The sequence below is a fragment of the Trichosurus vulpecula genome, chromosome 9, assembly GCF_011100635.1.
Source record: "Trichosurus vulpecula isolate mTriVul1 chromosome 9, mTriVul1.pri, whole genome shotgun sequence".
Taxonomy (NCBI): domain Eukaryota; kingdom Metazoa; phylum Chordata; class Mammalia; order Diprotodontia; family Phalangeridae; genus Trichosurus; species Trichosurus vulpecula.
Genome location: NC_050581.1, coordinates 152,793,514 through 152,811,316, shown reverse-complemented (window position 1 = coordinate 152,811,316; position 17,803 = coordinate 152,793,514). Strand labels below are relative to the sequence as shown.

At 40.2% G+C, this 17,803-nt stretch overlaps 1 protein-coding gene across 1 annotated transcript in view; it reads left to right on the top strand.

Moving 5' to 3' along the window:
• Positions 1-17,532, top strand: part of SLC6A11 (solute carrier family 6 member 11) — a 174,503-nt gene extending 156,971 nt beyond the window's left edge. Inside the window, exons 11-14 of the mRNA XM_036737659.1 lie at positions 5,077-5,179; positions 6,610-6,710; positions 7,812-7,982; positions 13,593-17,532. Of these exons, the coding sequence (XP_036593554.1) occupies positions 5,077-5,179; positions 6,610-6,710; positions 7,812-7,982; positions 13,593-13,745 (528 nt within the window). The 3' untranslated portion in view covers positions 13,746-17,532. The remainder of the gene's footprint in view (positions 1-5,076; positions 5,180-6,609; positions 6,711-7,811; positions 7,983-13,592) is intronic.
• Positions 17,533-17,803: the final 271 nt, after the last annotated feature.

Here is a 17,803-nt window from a genome sequence, read left to right as displayed (position 1 = left end):
GGCAAAGGTAAAGTGATTTGTCCAGGGTCACACAGCTAGTAAGTGGCTGAGGCCAGATTTGTTCCTAACTCCAGGCCCAGTGCACTCTCTACTGTACCAGCAAACTGCCCAAGACATTCAACTATGTGCAGGAGAAACCACAAAGAAAATGAAGACATTCCTAACATTCTACTCAAGGCTACACAACACATATTCCAAAAGGTACATATGAAGTAAATACAAAATGATATGAAATAACTTCAAGAGGAAGATAAAATTAACAGGGGGAATCAGGAAAAGCTTCCTGTGGGAAGTGGAATTTGAGCTGTATCCTGAAGGAAGCTAGAGATCACAAGAAGTACAAGTGAAGAGAGAGTGAATTTCAGGCATGGGGGAATCACACATGCAAAAGTATGGAGATGAGAGATGGAGATAGCTGGATCTTGGTTATGAACCTAGCTCTTCTGACTATAAGGCCATTGCTCTTAACTTTATAACTTTATTGTCTAGCAGAAATGAATAATTACACCTAGTAAGAGGCTCGAGGACATTAATCACCAGCCCTTCAACATCCTAATTATTGGGAGGTGTGATCAGGTGACAGCCTTTGATACCAGCCATTCTGTCCTCTAAGGGAATAGCTACCCTGGATTGGTCCTTCTAGATGTGAGGGTTGCCTAATGCATTAATTCATCTCCTGCTATTAGAATAATTATGGACTTCATCCTCCCTAGCTTTTAACATTTTTAAAGTCCAATTCAATTGAGAGAGAAAGGGGATGGAATCTCAGAATATGAATCCCCTGTTATTTTTTCCTAAGGAAAATTCCATGGCTTGACCCTTTAGTCATTTCATTTTCTATTTGAATGACCTTTGATTATTTTGAAGGTGGCGGAAGAGAAGACATTCACTGAGTCTAATTTAAGCAAATGATCTCTTTTGCTTTGAACACTCATCCTTCTCAAACTTAGCATCTAACAATTTTCCCCCCATCCATTTCCAGTGAGTTTAGACAAACAGCAAGCACTTTTAAAAGTACCTTCTATTCAAAGTCTAGGTTATGCTTAACTGATATAGAAATAGAACACTGTTCTCAAAGAACTTAAAATCTACCTGAAAAGACAAGACTTGTTACCTGAAATTCGCTATGATTACCACCAGCTTGACTAGAATTGACAAGATAAGTTGTGTGGTACCAATTATGACTACTGGTGGGATCTTAGAGGGTCCAGAAATGGAACCATTGACATGGGATCTCCCATGGAATGGACTTCAGCTTACGGACAGGTGACATCTAAATGAAGTGATCAGCCAAAACAAAAAGTCAGAGTCAAAGTGACTACGGCACTGGAGATGCAAAGACAAAATCAAAATCCCAAAACAGTTTTTTTCCCTCAATGAGCTTCCGTCCAGCAAAAGAAATAGACAAGTAATAGAGAGATAGAAGAAAACCAGGAGAACAATGGGAATATTAACTAGGAAAGGATGATGGTCAAGTATCAAAAGCAACAGAGATGTCAAGATGGAGGAGGACTGAGAAAAGCAATTAGATTTAGCAACTCAAAGATCATTGTTAACCTTGGCGGGGGGGGAACAGTTTCATTGAGGGGTGAATTCAGAGAACTGCATGGTGGGAAGTAAAAGGAGTAAATGCCAGGAGGGCACCACTATCTTTCTAGTCAGCCAGTAGGCTTGTCTCTCTGTTGGCATACTCACTCTCCACCACCACGCCTGCCGTATTTAATCAGTTGCCCCAATGCTACCTCTCTAATCCATTTTCATTTCTCCACTTAAGTTCAAGACCTCATTACCTCTCATCTAGACTATTGAAACAGGTCACAAGATCACGGGCTCATACATATTGTGCTGGAAGAGACCTCAGAGGCCATTCAGTTCAAAACTTTCATTTTATTGATAAGGAAACTGAAGCTAAGGGATATGAAGGGATTTGCCTAAGCTCACACAAATATCAAGTATCAGAGGTATGATTTGAATTCAGATCTTCTGGCTCCAGAGTGGACACTATTTGTGTTGTACTCTCTATTTCCATTGTTTCTCTCCACTCCAATCTATCCACATAGCTGCCAGGGCAATGTTCCCAAATCTCAGCTTTCTGACCATGTCACTCCCCTGTTCAATAAACTCCAGTGGCTCCCTAATGCTCCTAGGATCAAATACAAACACATCTATTGAGCATTCAAAGCTCTTCCCAAGCTGGTCCCAACTCCCCCTTTCAGCCTTGTTCCAGAGCCCGTTGCTCTACTCGATATACTCTCTGGTCCAGCCAAACTGACTTCTCAAGGTTCCTCATGTGTGACACTCTGCTCCTCATCTCCATGCTTTATACCACCTGTCCTTAACACTTGGATTGCATTCCTATCTCCTTCAAATCTTCAGCTTCTTTTAAAATTCAGCTCAAGGGCTAACTTCCACATGCAGTCCTTTGGTGATTCCCTTAGCTGCCAGAGCTTCTCCCAAAAATTATCTTGTATCTTTGTGTATACTTGTACATGTGGTATACATGTTCTTCCCCATTAGAATATAGATAACTTGGGGCAGCTAGGTGGCGCAGTGAGTAGAGCACCAGCCCTGGAATCAGGAGGAACTGAGTTCAAATCCGGCCTCAGACACTTGACACACTTACTAGCTGTGTGACCTTGGGCAAGTCATTTAACCTCAATTGCCCTGCCCTCCCCCTCCAAAAAAAAGAATATAAATAACTTAAGGAGAGGCCCTTAGTATATTTTTGTCTATTTCCCCAAGCACCTTGAACAAATAGGTGCTTAATAGATACTTATTGATTGAGTGGTTAAATTAGTATAGATGGCTTTTTCTCAGACTTTGTGAAAGGGGAAAATATAAAATAATATTTTCAGAGGATGATAGGGTAAATTGAAAAAAAAATGAAGATAGAGAGACTTGGACATGTTTGCAGGTAGTAGGAATAGAAACAATAGATACAGAAGAATTAAAATTAAAAGAGAGAAACATTGGAAGGAATGATCAAAGTGGTAGGCTCCTATAAGAGATGGGAAGGAGCAGGATTAAGGGTACAAGTAGAAAGGATAGCCTGGTCAAGGAACAGGTGCATATGTCTCTTAGAGACTAGAACAGAGGAAGCTAAAATGGCAAATGATGTCAAGATGTTTGAGGTCTCTTTTAAAGAAGAAAGAAATTGAGACCCAGAGGAGGGAAAATAACTTGGCCAATGCCACACAACTTGTTGGAAATGGAGCCAGTAGGAAAATATTCATATGAATGATGAATAGTCAAGTGAGCTGAACTAGGAGAGCAATATGTAGGAGAGTAACAGAATTAAAAATAAAAACTTTGAAGGGCTTAAGAACTCTGATCAACATGGTGACCAAATAGTGTTCTAGCTGACCGTTAATGAAGGATTCTCCCCACCTCCTTACAGAGGTGATCAACGAAACCTACAGCAAACATACATTTTCTGATGTGGCCAATGTGGGAATTTGTTTTGTCTGGCTATGCTACTAGGCGCTTTGTTGTTGTTGTTTCATTTTGAGGGTGAGAGTGAGAGTGGGGTCTAGGACTGGGGTAGCAAAAGAGAAGGAAAGAAAGAAAAAAGAAAGGAAGAAGAAGAAGAAGAAGAAGAAGAAGAAGAAGAAGAAGAAGAAGAAGAAGAGAGACATAGAAGGAGAGAGAGAGGGAGGGAGGAAGGAAGGAAGGAAGGAAGGAAAAGATTTGAAACATTTTTTTAAATTTTCGCAGAAGAAGGTCCAGAAGGAAGAAACCTCAAAGATGATAAGTCATACAGTTGAAAGTTGGCTGAATTTGGAGTCAGAGGACTTCAGTTCATAATCTTACTGCTCATCCTGAATGCCAGTGTTACATGGGGGAAGTCACTTAAACACTTAACCCTTTCTATGGCTCAATTTCCTTATCTGTATAATAAGAGGTTGGACTAGTTGGTCTGCAAAGTCCCTTCCAGCTCTGAATCTTTAATCTATGCTGAATTTATATATTTTAAAAGAAAAGAAATTATACATAATAGAAATTTGTTCACATACAAGCCTCTTTTTCTGTTTTACTTTGCATGTGAAAATACAAGTAAAAAAAATCATTCTTTGAAAACAAGAAATAGAGCCAGAAATCTTAACTGACTCTTTGGACTCATATCATAAATCCATAAAAATGTCAGAACCAGGAGAGATCGCAGAAGTCATTTAATCTAAAACCTTTATTTATTTTATAGAGTGTGTAACTGGGGCTCAAAGAGGGAAAGTGACTTTCACAAGGTCACATAGCCATTAAAGCCTTCTCAGAATGGCCCAGATACCTTCTGTCATGCATCTCTTCTCTCCATCCTGTCCCCAAAACACTTCCATCCTATTGTGAAGAAATTACCTTTCCCTTATAATTGAAGGCAATTTTCATGGAGCCTTCAAAGGTTAAAGCTTGAAAGGTCCTTAAAAATCATCCAAGTTAAATCCGTTATTTTGATGATGGTGAAGCTCTGACCCAGAGAAGGGGAAGTCGTTCTCTCAAGGTTAGAGTCAGTGGCAGAGTCAGACCGCCTCATGTTATGTAGTTATCACTGTATATGTAACATATTCTGGATCTTATTAGCTAGAGGAGCATTCAGGCGAACGTCACACTTTTTTATGGTGGTAAGGAATATGAACCAGCCTGAACCCGCGGAGAAAGAGGAGCCTTCCTAATGCAGAAGACTAATGGTGCCTATAAGCCAGACTGACCCCAAAAGTTGGCAAGAAGGGTCAGAGAGATATTACCTTTGAATTGGAAAATGAAGAATTGATTTTAGTTAGGTCAGGGAGGAGAGTCTTAACCCTGAGGTAACAGGAGGGTTAGTTATTTGGTACAATAAGGGGGAAAGATTCCGAATCAGAAGCTCACACAACTAATTGATTTGGGATACAAGCCCAGATCCTGACTCTAAGTCAAAAAATCATCCCAAGTCACGGCCTCATTCCTAAAAGATTCATGCTGATGAGAAGATTAGTCACCGGGGTCAAGATGAGAGCTGCCCCTGAGCTTAAATGCAGACTAAGCTATTTATGAAGCTGCCACACTAACCCTGCCCCTCTGTCTCTCCTTCTGTCTCAATTGTAGGGTGGCATGTATATCTTCCAGCTGTTTGACTCCTATGCAGCCAGCGGGATGTGCCTTCTCTTTGTTGCTATCTTTGAATGTGTCTGCATTGGCTGGGTTTATGGTGAGTATCAGCCTGCCCCAGTCTCTGCTGCCATTTGCCATGAAATCTCTTCCCCTATGCCAGCTGCTACCCATAACACCTGTTCCCTGGAGTCAGTGGGAGGCACAGGCTCTTTGTTCTGTGCAGTCAATGCTTGATGTGACTGCAGCTGGGCAGGAGCCCAAGCAAGCATCAGGACTGGCAGGATCTGCTGTTTTGTTCTCTGTGACTACAACATTCTAGACCTTGCCCCTTTATCTCTCTGGCTTTCCTCATCCTCATCCACTCCAATTCATGCATAGGTTTCATAGTTTTTAGATTCAGAGCTACAAGAGACTTCAAAGGTTTATCTAGTACAACTCCTCATTTTACAAACAAGGAAACCAAGGCCCAAGGAAGTTGTGAGTTTCCCAAAGTCATACAGGTAGTAAGTTGCAAAGGAAAAATTTGAACCCAGGTCCTCAGATTCCAACACCAGTGTCCTTTCCATTATTTCATGAAGAATTATTCTTTTCATAGATGTTAAGAATTCTTCCTAATATCTCACCAAAATCCCTACAGTAGTTTAAATGAGAGGAGTGTGGCATGTTGGATAAAACACTGGGTCCAGGGAAGACCTGAGCTCAAGACCTGAGTATTAAATACTAACTTGAGTATTAAATACCTGAATCTTTAATACTTACTAGGTATGCAATCATGGGCAAGCCCTTTAACCTCTCTGTGCCTCAGTTTCTTCATCTGTAGGACTGTTAAGAGTTTGAACTCGGGGCAGCTAGGTGGTGTAGCGAGTAAAGCACCAGCCCTGGAGTCAGGACAACCTGAGTTCAAATCCGGCCTCAGACACTTGACACGCTTACTAGCTGTGTGACCTTGGGCAAGTCACTTAACCCTACCTTCCCCCCTTCCAAAAAAAAAGAGGTTGAACTCAATAACCTCTAAGGTCTTTTCCAGTTCTAAATCTATAATCCTATGAAACCTGAGTCTTTTTCTCTCTTTCTGTATTCAATGGGAGCAGAGAATGCTCACTTCTATGGTCCCCCTCCCATGCAAAGATATGACAGTAAATCCATTTGCCCTCAGTTTTCTTTTCCCCACACTAAGAGCCCAATTCTTTTGGCCTTTCCATGTAGTCCTTGTAGACTAATACGGGAATTCTTCATTGTGTCTTCTACGCATGGGGGAGTGAGAAGGGTAATACAGTGGATAAAGCCCTTTACTTGGATTCAGCATGACCTGTATTCTAATGCCGCTTCAGGTATGATCACCAGCAAGCCACATAATTTTTCCCAGCCTCAGTTTATTCATCTATAAAATGGGGATAAAAATAGTGCCTTCCTTGCTGGATTCTTATGAGAATAAAATTAGATGGCATGTATAAAGTGCTTTATAAACCATAAGACACTATAGAAATGTTAGTTGTTTTATTATAATTTACATTATTTTTTGTACAGGAAGTAATCGCTTTTATGACAACATTGAGGACATGATTGGATATAAGCCACTATCCCTAATAAAGTGGTGCTGGAAGGTGGTGACCCCAGGCATCTGTGCAGTGAGTATTTCCTCATCAGTCAGTCTCCCTCTGCCTTATAGCTCTAAGACCCTGAGACAATGAATGGCGTGTTCTTTTCAGACAACAGGTCCATATTGCCTGGGACTATCCTGGGCGGTTCCTTTCTCAATCAAAGACTGTGCTAGACTCACACTTGGACCATCCCTGTCCTCATTGAGCATACAGTACAGTAAAGATACAACACACACACACACACACACACACAACCATAGTACAAAATAACACATAGGTGCTTCGTAGAGGTGAGAGCTAAGTATCATATGAGTCTAGAGGAGGGGAAGGTCACTCCTGACTGTTAGGATTGGAGAAGGCTTCTAGAAGGAGGTGCATTTGAGTCATGCCTTATCACTCTCTGAAAGAAATCCTGGGAAGAAAACTTAGAGGAATGTCAGTCAAGTTTCCAAATTCCCAGGTCAAAGAGAGAATATTGCAAGCAACAAGAAAAAAACTCTGGAAAAACATTCAGGAATTCACAAGACATAGCAGCTTCTACACTAAAAAACAGTAGGTCTTGGAACATTATATTTCAAAGAACATAGGAGTTGGGGTTGCATCCAAGAATAACTTACCTGGCAAAGTTGAGTATAATCCTGAATGAAAAAGGAAATGGACATTTGAAGGATGGGTGGGAATGCAATGAGTGAAGAGGCAAAGTGAGGGAAAGCATGGCTGAACATGTGGTTGACCAAGCAGGACCAACAAGGAGCTCTGGCTGCACGCTCTCCAATGGGCACCTGCTTACAAAAGCCACTTCAGTCCCTACGTATCAATCAATGAACAAATATTTATTAGGCACTATGTGTTAGACACTGGGGATACAAGTACAAAGAATGAAACAAGCCCTACTGGCAATGAGTTTACATTCATTGGGAGATAACTATGTAAAAAGCATATAAAGTTTATAGTTGCATGCATATAAGTGCATACATCATCTATGTTCCAGGGACTGTGAGACTTTACATGGTGCACCCCTCTCTAAGCTAGGATTTCCTTGGGGAAGCATAGTTGGGTGTCTCCTGGAAAGGAATGCTCCTGAAGTGATTTCCATCCTAGTGACCAGGCTGCTCTTCCATCTTTCAGGGAATCTTCGTCTTCTTCCTGGTGAAATACAAACCGCTCAAGTACAACAATGTGTATACATACCCCAGCTGGGGATATGGAATTGGATGGATGATGGCACTCTCCTCCATGGTCTGCATTCCACTGTGGATTGTCCTCAAGATGTGGCAGATTGAGGGAACACTCTTGGAGGTGAGTGATAATTGGGCCCTACCATCCAGCCATGGAAAAGGGAGATCTGCCAGGTGGATATGTGAGGAAAAGATCACACATAGAAGGGAAGACTTTCAAACTGGGCTCTTTCCGGTAGTCATGGTTCTAAGGTATGTATGTATTGATACTGTAACAAAAATCTGGGGACCTAGCATTTGTATAACATTTACTACGTGCCAGGCACTGTGTTAAGTACTTTTTACAAATATTATCTTATTTGATCCTTACAACAATTCTTTGAGGTAGGTGTTATTATTATCCCAATTTTACAGTTGAAGAAATTGAAGCAAATAGAGGTTAGGTGACTTGCCCAAGGTAAGTAGCTAATAAACTTACACAGTTTGCAAATGCCTGACTTTGATTTGATTTGAACTCAGGTCTTCCTGACTTTAGGGTGAAAAGAACAATTGTTCATATGCATTTAGCTCCTCACTATTTACAGATTGCTTTTGTCATGACAGTTCTTTGAGGTAGATAGTAAATGCATTGTCTTTTCATTTTACAGAGGATAATAACAAGGCAGTGTGCTGTAGTGGAAAGAGATCTGGCTTTGGACCATAATATTTGAACCAAAAGGCCTTGTGACATAGTAGACAGAAGATTAGCTTTAGACTCATGAAGACCTGGGTTCAAAACATGCCTCTGATACAGACTGGCTGTGTGACTCTGAGTAACTTACTTAATCTCTCAGTACCCCAGGAAGCTCTTTAAAACTACAAGTTGCAGAACAGAAGTCAGTCTGCATTGCCAGTTTCCTCATTGGGAATTCCCCATATGAATGAAATCCGAGGCCTAGCCATATACATCTGTATGTGTGTATGTATGTGTATGTATATATGTATATATACACACATGTGTGTATGTGTGTATATGGCTAGACATCAGCTATATATGTACATATGTGAAGATATGTATGTAGAGATGTATGGTATGCATGTATTATATGTGTATATGTTTGTATGTGTGAACATCTGTCTATCTAGCTATTATCTATTTACCCACATATATGTATGAATATATGTATGTTGTGTGATTGTGTATAATTATATTTAGGTCCACGTCTATGATTTTATTGGTTGGGGTGAGCCTCCTGTGGTGGAAACTCCCCCCTCCATTTGAAATCGATGACTGGTGTATAGCTTGTCTATAGTTTATACTCTTCAAGGGTGACCTGGGGCCACTAGTAAAAAAAATTGAAAAAGCAGATCAATGGAACAGGCTAGACAAGGATGAGTCAGAAGTAATTGAACTTAATAACTTAGTCAACCTGAAAACATAAAATACCTAGGAAAGAGCTCACTATTTGACAGGTACTGCTAGAAAAACTGCGAAGCAGTCTGGGAGAAAACAGGTTGGGTGCTACATTTTGTAACATTTATTTGTTTTTATTTCTATAATAAATTCAAAATGGATGAAAGGTCATGCTATTAAAAATATTTTAAAAAGAAACACATCACACATCTTTCACAGCTATAGGTGTAGGGGATAAATTATTAACCAAATGAGATGGAAACAATTACAAAAGGTAAAATAAATAATTTTGATTACATGAAATTAAAAAACCTTTGCACAAACAAAATTAATTCGTCTAAGGATGAATGAAAGGAAATAGTCAACTGGGGGAGAAAAGCTATGCATCAAATATCGTTGATAATGGTTTAATGTCCAAATGTAGAGAAAATTAACAAAAATATATAGAAACAAAAGTGATTCCCCAAAAAGAAAAAGTTAAAGGATATGAATCCATAATTCTTAAAAGAAGAATAGCAATTAACAGCCATATAAAAGAATGTTCCAGGTCACTAATACTAAAAGAAATGCAATCCAAAACAATCCCAAGGTTTTGATATACACCCAGCAAGTTGGCAAAGATGACTAAAAAATAGAAATAGTCAATGTTGAAGGAATTGCGGAAAGATGGTCACACTAATTCATTGTTGGTGGAGTTGTGAATTGTTACAATAATTCTGGGAAACAATTTGGAATTATGCAAATAGAGTGACTAAAGTGTTTATCCCCTTTTACTCAGATTACATTGCTAGGCATATGCTCTAAAAGAGTCACATAGAAAAGAAAGGTTCCATATATATCAAAATATTTATGGCAACATTTTTTCATGGTGGTAAAAAGAAAGAAAGGAAGAAAGAAACAAAAGAGATAGCCATCAATTAGAAAAAATGATTAAACACGTTGTGGTACATGAATTTAATGCTATAAGAAACAACAAACAGTATAAATACAGAGAAACATGGGAAAATAGATGAAGTGATGAAAACTGAGGTAAATAGGGCCAGGAAAACAACATACGCAAGAGCTGCATCAATGTAAGTGAAAAAAAGAACTACACAACAATTTAGAAGGAATTTTGTGAAATTGTAAAGAACCAACTTGCTCCAAAAGAAGAGAGATGAGTAGAGATGTCCTTTTTAGAGATGAGGAGCTCAATGCTATGGTCAATCCCACCCAATCTGTGCTTTAGGAAGATTATTTTGGCAGCTCATTGGAGAATGGATTGGAGAATTGTGGCCGGGTGGGGGGGAGGAGGCAGAAAAACTCAAGAGGCGAAAGAAGCATGAACTCAGGTCGTGGTGAGGAGGGTGGAGAGAAAAGTGGAACTTAAGTGAGGAACGTGCTTGTTTTTTGTTCATTTGTTTAATTTTGTTTTGTTTGCATTTGGAACTTAGAGTAGAGGTCTTTAAGTTGAAATGTGGATTCCTAGAATCACTGAGAATCTGTGGTCCTTGAAGAGGACTCAGTGCTGCCGTAACTGCTGTTTTCTTGGGGGGTAGGACAGCTGCCACACTCATGAGTGTCTCCTTACAGAAAGCACAGTCCGTTGGCCTGCCACAGGGCCTCAGGCCAGGTGGAAAAATGACCTTCTCTTCATGCCTTTTTTCTGCAAGGATGGTGGTTATTTCTGGAGCTAAGAGCCCTGCAGCACTGACAGTTCTCTTACTTGTAAAGAGATTGTCGGTCACCAGGTTGTTTTGTTAACACTCTGGGACATCACGCCAGCTTATATCTTCAATGGAAACTTTCACTTGAAACATTATCACCTTCCCCACTGAGAAAATACCCCAAGGTTCCCACTGGGTTGTCAGGGCTCAGAAATGTTGACAGATGCAAATTTCTCTGAAGATGACTTTAGGCACCAGAATTTAGGATTACTAGGCGAGGAAGAATAGAGACCCTTTGCTAAACCACCAAGTGACTTCCCAAGGCAAGAACGTATCTTAAAACCCAATTAGAAAAGGGATCTTATCTCCCTAGGCCTTAGTTTTCTTATGTGTAAAATAAAAGATTTGGACTAAGTGACCTCTAAATTTCCTTCAGTTCTAAAGTCCTATCTTGGAATGCTAATTATTATAAGAATTATAAAAATTCAAGTTTTGCAAAACACTTTCTAAATATTATCTCATTTTATCTACTTACCCCAAGTAGCAGGTGCTATTCTTATCCTCATTTTGCAAATGAGAAAACTGAGGCAAAAAGAAGTTAAATGACTTACCCCTAGTCAAAGTGGGATTTGAACTCAGGTCTCCCTGACTCCAGGTCCAGCACTCTATGATCTGCATGACCTAACTGCCCAGTTGACTCAGACTACTTGTCTAAAGGTCAATTCTTAAGGTGACAGTCCTCATATTTAAGTAGCGCAACAATGATTTAAAGAAGAGGGTGACTGGGAGACTTTAGAGGTGCCCTTAGAAGGGGATGCCAGAAGAAGAGGCCCAAGAACTGGACTACACATTAGATCTAGGGTCTATCCACTAATTTACCATATGATCTTGGGTGATTCATTTCCCTTCTCGGGTTTACTTAGTTCATCCATAGAATGGGGGACTTGTACTCAGTGTTCCTTCCAGCCTTGACATTCTAAGATTATTTCTATTTGTTTAGTGACTATACCATGGTTAGTCATGAACACTACTTATGGACAATGTAGCCCTAATGCTCATTCTCATAGGGAATAACTGACATAGAGCTAAAGTTTACACAGTTCTTTAGATACCCAACAAGAATTTACTAAGCACTTGCAGTGTACCAGGCACGAGCTAAGCACTGGAAAGACAAAAAGAAAGTCAGAAACACAGTTCATGACCTCCAGGAGCTCACATTCTAATGGGGGAGATGACATGCAAATGGACAAGGAAAGGAGAAGGTGGGATTTGAGTTGGGAAAAAGGAGTCAGAGGTGAGGAGGGAGAGCATTCCAGGCATGAATGACAGAAAGTGAGTGTGAAAAATAAGGAAATGGAGTGCCACACATGAGGAACAGCAAGCAGCTGTAGCTGGATCATAGAAGTAAAGTGTAAGTAAAGCGTGAGCAAATAAAGTGTAAGTAAAGTGTAAATAAGTAAAGTGTAAGTAAAGTATAAGTGTAAGTGTAAGTATAAGTAAGTGTAAGTGAAGTGTAAATGAAGTGTAAGTGTAAGTGAAGTGAAGTGTAAGTGAAGTGAAGTGTAAGTGAAGTGTAAGTGTAAGTAAAGTGTAAGTAAACTATAAGTAAAGTGTAAGTAAAGTGTAAATAAGTGAAGTGTAAGTAAAGTGTAAATAAGCAAAGTGTAAGTAAAGTGTAAGTAAAGTGTGAGAAGACTGGAAAGGTGAGAAGGGGCCAGGTTGTGAAAGGCTTTAAATACTAAACAGAGGATTTTATATTTGATCCTGGGGGTCATAGGAAGCAACTAGAATTTAGTGAATGGGGGGAGTGACATGGTCAGACTTGCATTTGAGGATGTCATCTAGGCAGTTCTATGGAGGGTGGGTTGGAGTGCAGAGAAGCTGTGAGGCCCATTCAAAGACTATCTCAATTGTCCAAGCGAGAGGTGGTATGTTGGTGACTGGGTGAGCAGAGAGAAGGGAACTTTTAGGAAAGTAATTATAAAGATAGAGATGACAAGATTTGACAACAGATCAGATATGTGGAGTGAGTTTAGGTACAGAGTCAAGAATGATGCCAAGAATGTTGGCCTATCTTGACAACAACATGGGAAATTGAGAAGGGAGGACTTGAGAGCAAAGATTCTGTTTTGGACGCGCTGAGTTTGTGATACCTATCGGGCATGACTATCACAATGACCCTGGAAGGTAGATGCGATTGTTATTCCCGTTTTACAGGGAGGTTAAGGGACGTTGGACCATCTTCCCTGGAAGAATGACCTCAAGGGAATGAGAGTTAAACAAATAGAGTTTGCTTCTAGACCCAGCTCTGCTACTCACCCACTGGGTGACCAAGTCCCTAGAGGAGATGAGAAGCAAACTCTCAGTTGTGTGTGTGTGTGTGTGTGTGTGTGTGTATGTATGTCCATGTTGCCTGGGGAAAAGACCATTAGATTTAGAAGATCTGGGTTTCAAGTACTACTTCAGATACTGACCAGCCACATGACCTTGGCAATTCACTTCCTTTCTCCAAGATGCAGTTTCTGCATCTAGAAAGTGAGAGTAGTTGGACTAGAACACAACCAAGGTCCTTCCTACCTCTGAATCTATGGTTCTAGGAAAGCAGGGTGGGGGCTGGTATGGGTTGGACAGACAGCCGGGACAAGAGTCCAGGAACATCTTTACCCAGCTCTTGTCTTCTTTCATCACACAGAAATTCAGGAAGTTGATAGTGCCCAGCCCAGACCTGAAGATGAGAGGGAAGCTTGGCGCCAGCGCAAGAACGGTTACTCTAAATGACTGTGATGCCAAACTCAAAGGGGATGGAAACATTTCTGCCATCACAGAAAAAGAGACACATTTCTGAGAGACCTCTCTTCGACCGGGATTTTTTTTATAAATGAAGAAATAAACTACTTCACTTAATTATAGGAGTTCGCTTGTTTTGCACAAAAATTATTAACAAGTTAATTTTAAAGTGAACACTGTATACTTGTTTAAAAGTCATCATTTTTAATTATTATGTAAGTAACAGTCACAGAGAGATAATATTGTATGGGATGCTAGCAAAAACTTCTTGTAATGTGGTGATTTTAATTGTCATTTTCTAGGAGTTAGGAAGGTCTGTATAATGTACTGTCAACCTTTTATACTTGGGTCTTGGGGATGGGGTGGCATTGAGTAGCTCTCCTTATGCTTCTAATCCATTTCCACAGACCACTGTGGGCCATTTCCTTTCCAATGTATGTCTATAAAGGGGACTATTGTTTCCTTCTCTGTACACTGGAGGGAAGCTTCCACTCAGTTCTTATCATCTTCATTTGAGCCCCAGCCTCCATATCATGGGATTTAGAACTTGAAGAGAATTTGGAGAAAATTGAGTCCAAGCCCTTCATTTTACAGACGAGCAGGTGGAAAGTTGGGCAGCTTGGTAGCAAAGACAGTCTCCACAGGCCTGGACATGGACATGAGGAACCCTAAGCTTGACTTTCACCTTCTCCAGTTACTTACTGTGTGAGTTGGGCTAAGTTACCCTCCCTTTCTTTGCGCCCATGTCCCTCATCTGTACAATGAGGGCACTGGACAAGGTAACCTCTGAAGTCCCTTCCCACCTGACCTTCTCCTTTTTTCTAATCTCAAAGCCATAGATCCAGCCAAGATGTGGTTGGTGGGAGGCCATAGCTGAGAGATGATAACCCTTCAAATCAGCATCAAGGTCACTGTTTGTGGGGCTTTTTACTTTTTAGCCTAACAAGCTTCAGGTCAAGTTGGACCAACTGGGTCTTACTACTCCAAATACCTAAGGAGTCCCTCCTCCCCAGCCTTTCTTGCTCTGGTCTAGGCTGTCTTTTATACCTGCATCAATATTTATCTTCCACTTTGGATGGAAACATCATCTGTTGTTTCTGTTTCATTCTATAAACAAAGGAATAATGAGAGAAGGGCCAACTCCCTTTAGCCAATGGAGAGGGTTAATTAGAAAAAGAACTAGTTAATGTGATGAGTTTTATTCTGTCTTTTCTAGAAATGCTGACCTTCAGCCCACTATTGTATTTGAAAAGTAATTGGACTAGGGTAATGGGGTAGATGGACATGTTTGAAACCCCTTTATCATGCTACTCCAATCAGGGTGGCATTTCTTGAATATTTCAAGGCACTGGTCTCATACTACCTAAGAGAGGAAAGCAGAATGGAAAGAAACCTGAGCAAGTCCCAAATTCTTGCCAAACTTCTGCCATGAGTAAGATCTTAAGCAAGTAATTTCCTCTCTTTGGACCTCAGTTTCCTCATCTGTAAAAATAAGGATTTTGGATTGTATGCTCCTTAAGGTCTTTTCTAACATCCTGTCACTGTCTTGCTTTTTGTTGTATGTTTTTAATTAGACCTGGGAGCTAGAATCATCCCCATATCTAGTACACACACGACTCAAGCCAACTAAGAATATTTTTGGATTTGCAGGTACCCCTAAGCTAGAGAGGCAGCCTTAGAATCAAGAGACCTGGGTTCAGGTCTCCCCTCTGATATTGTCTGTGTGACCCTGGACAAGTCTCTTAACTTCTCAGTGTCCCATGCAATTCCCTGAGGCTTTAAGTGGCAGAGCAGTTGAAGATTTACTTTGATAGAGGGAATTTCTTTGTGTATTGATGAAATCACAGGCCCAAACCAAAAAACAAAACAAAACTTGCCCCACCCCCATATCTTAGGGAGCTTAGCAAATGCCTATATGTTAAAAAGCAAACCAGATTATGGAAATCATTTGCTTCATTCTTGTTTTTTTAATATTGAAAAATCTATAGATGTGAATTTATTTTTTTCAAAAGACCAGACAGTCATTGCCATGTTGTACTGCATCTATATAAAATATCCTTCAGCCCTAAGTGATTTCATCCTTTCCATGATGCTTTTTTCCAAGCCTTTCACATTTCTTAGCACATAGGACTGACTGTTTCATTGTGTGGTTAGCTTGGATGGCTCTTCACCTACCTGGGTCTCAGTGTCTTCCTCTATAAAATGAATGGGTTGAGCTAAATGGTCTTAAAGAGTTCCTTTAAGCACTAACATTCTATGATCCTTCTTTATGGTTGGTCGCTTGCTTGGGTTCGTGTTTCCAGATCATTTTGCTATTTCTTCCCTCTGGCTTGGGCAGGGGGTGGAGGAATGGTTGGGTCATGGGAGGGAGAGTCTGGAAATGACAGATTTTTCTGATTCAGATGTTGTAAGCATGTTCTCCACCCCCTTAATATTTCCTTCATGTTATTTGAGCCCTCCCTCTCTCCCTCTGCTTTGACTTATCTTCACCTCTTATTTTCCAAGACTCTCACCTTCTATTAGCCAACAACAGTACAAGAGTCTTTTAGCCCCCTTCCTCTGTAAACGGTTGCTCCAACTCTCCACTATTTCTCTCTTCCAAGATAATGCCTGCCTTCTCTGTCAATAGCCAAGTGCCAAATCTTTCATTTTTATTCCTAATACTTAATTCTTTCTTAGTCCCTTCCAAGTGGCCCTGTGTCCAGGGAAATATAGGCAGCCCCAAGTTTAAAAAAAAAAACCTCTTGCCACAAATGAGCATGGTTTCTGAAGGAGGTATTTAGACTAAACTGTAATCAAATGGATTCTTTGATCTTGCTTGGTAGCTTTTAAGCACATGCCTCCATTCTTATTTGGTTGATTTTTTTCAAACTGATTTATTTGTTTCTTAATTATCATTTTAATTTTAGGAGGACTTTTTAACCTCTTGCCATTAACTAGCTGACAGCCCTGAGTAAATCACATCCCTCTCCTCTGTGTCTCAGTTATTTCATCTATAAAATGAGAATTTTGGATGGGATGATTGTAAGGCTCCATCCTGTTTCCTATGTTTCCTGGAGCTGTGAGCTTTCCAAAATCAGAACTTTTAATTTATGGCACACTGGGGAAGTTTACATCATAATATTTGAAGGAAATAAAACATGATTTTATCCTAAAGTTTCCAAAGCTAGCTCATTTATCTGCTCTGGCCAGAAACTATCTGTATCCCCAGTTCTGTTATTTTTGTCTTATTGGCCTCCAGTTCTCCATGGCCCAGGCTCCCCCTCTTCATCCCTCATCCTGAGCTAGCAACATATCTCCAGAAAGGTAGCAAGATGCCTCCTCAGGGATCTTGAATCTCCACTTATGCCCTATGCCTTGGGTTCATTTCTATCCATCTTCACCAAGTAAGTATTCCAATAAATCCTGGGTTCGGAACATCTTCTGACTCTGCTGCTATAGACATCAACAGCTTTATATACATACATGTGGGACCACATGGTCTGAAGTTACTAACATTCTGGGGGCTCAATTTGTGTGCATTTAACACCTGCACAACTTAAAATTTTATTCATTTTATTCATGGCACACAGGAGGGATTTTTTTTTCAAATTTCCTACTAGTATTTGTGTACCTTCTTCGGAAACAAAAAAATGACACAAAAGAGCATTATGTCCTTGTGGTGATGACTTTTTTTGATATTCATATAGAAGCAATAGATCCTTTCAGAGATATTTACAGTATTATTAAAAGAAAGGGTTGTATTACAGTTCTACACCGCCGAAGAATTTATTTGGTATTCAAAGGGCACAAAAAAATTTTTGTCTGCTTACTCATTTTTAAAAATTAAAGAAGTGAACAATGTGTGACATTGTCTTGCTATTATGTTCCCCTTCATTTTTCCTGATCACCCTTTTTGTAAGTTCTATCGGGTCCCTAGTTTGTTGGGTAATACCCACGGTTAGTGGGAAGAGTTTTGGACTTAAGGTGAGAAGACCAAGAAGACCAAAGGGTGGTGGGGAGGAGTCTTATTTCTGCCACTTGATGTGTTACCCTGGGTGAGTCACTTCTCCTTCTCCATAAAATGAGAGGTAGGCTAGATTGGGCTTACGGCTCACATTTATATAACTTTTTGAG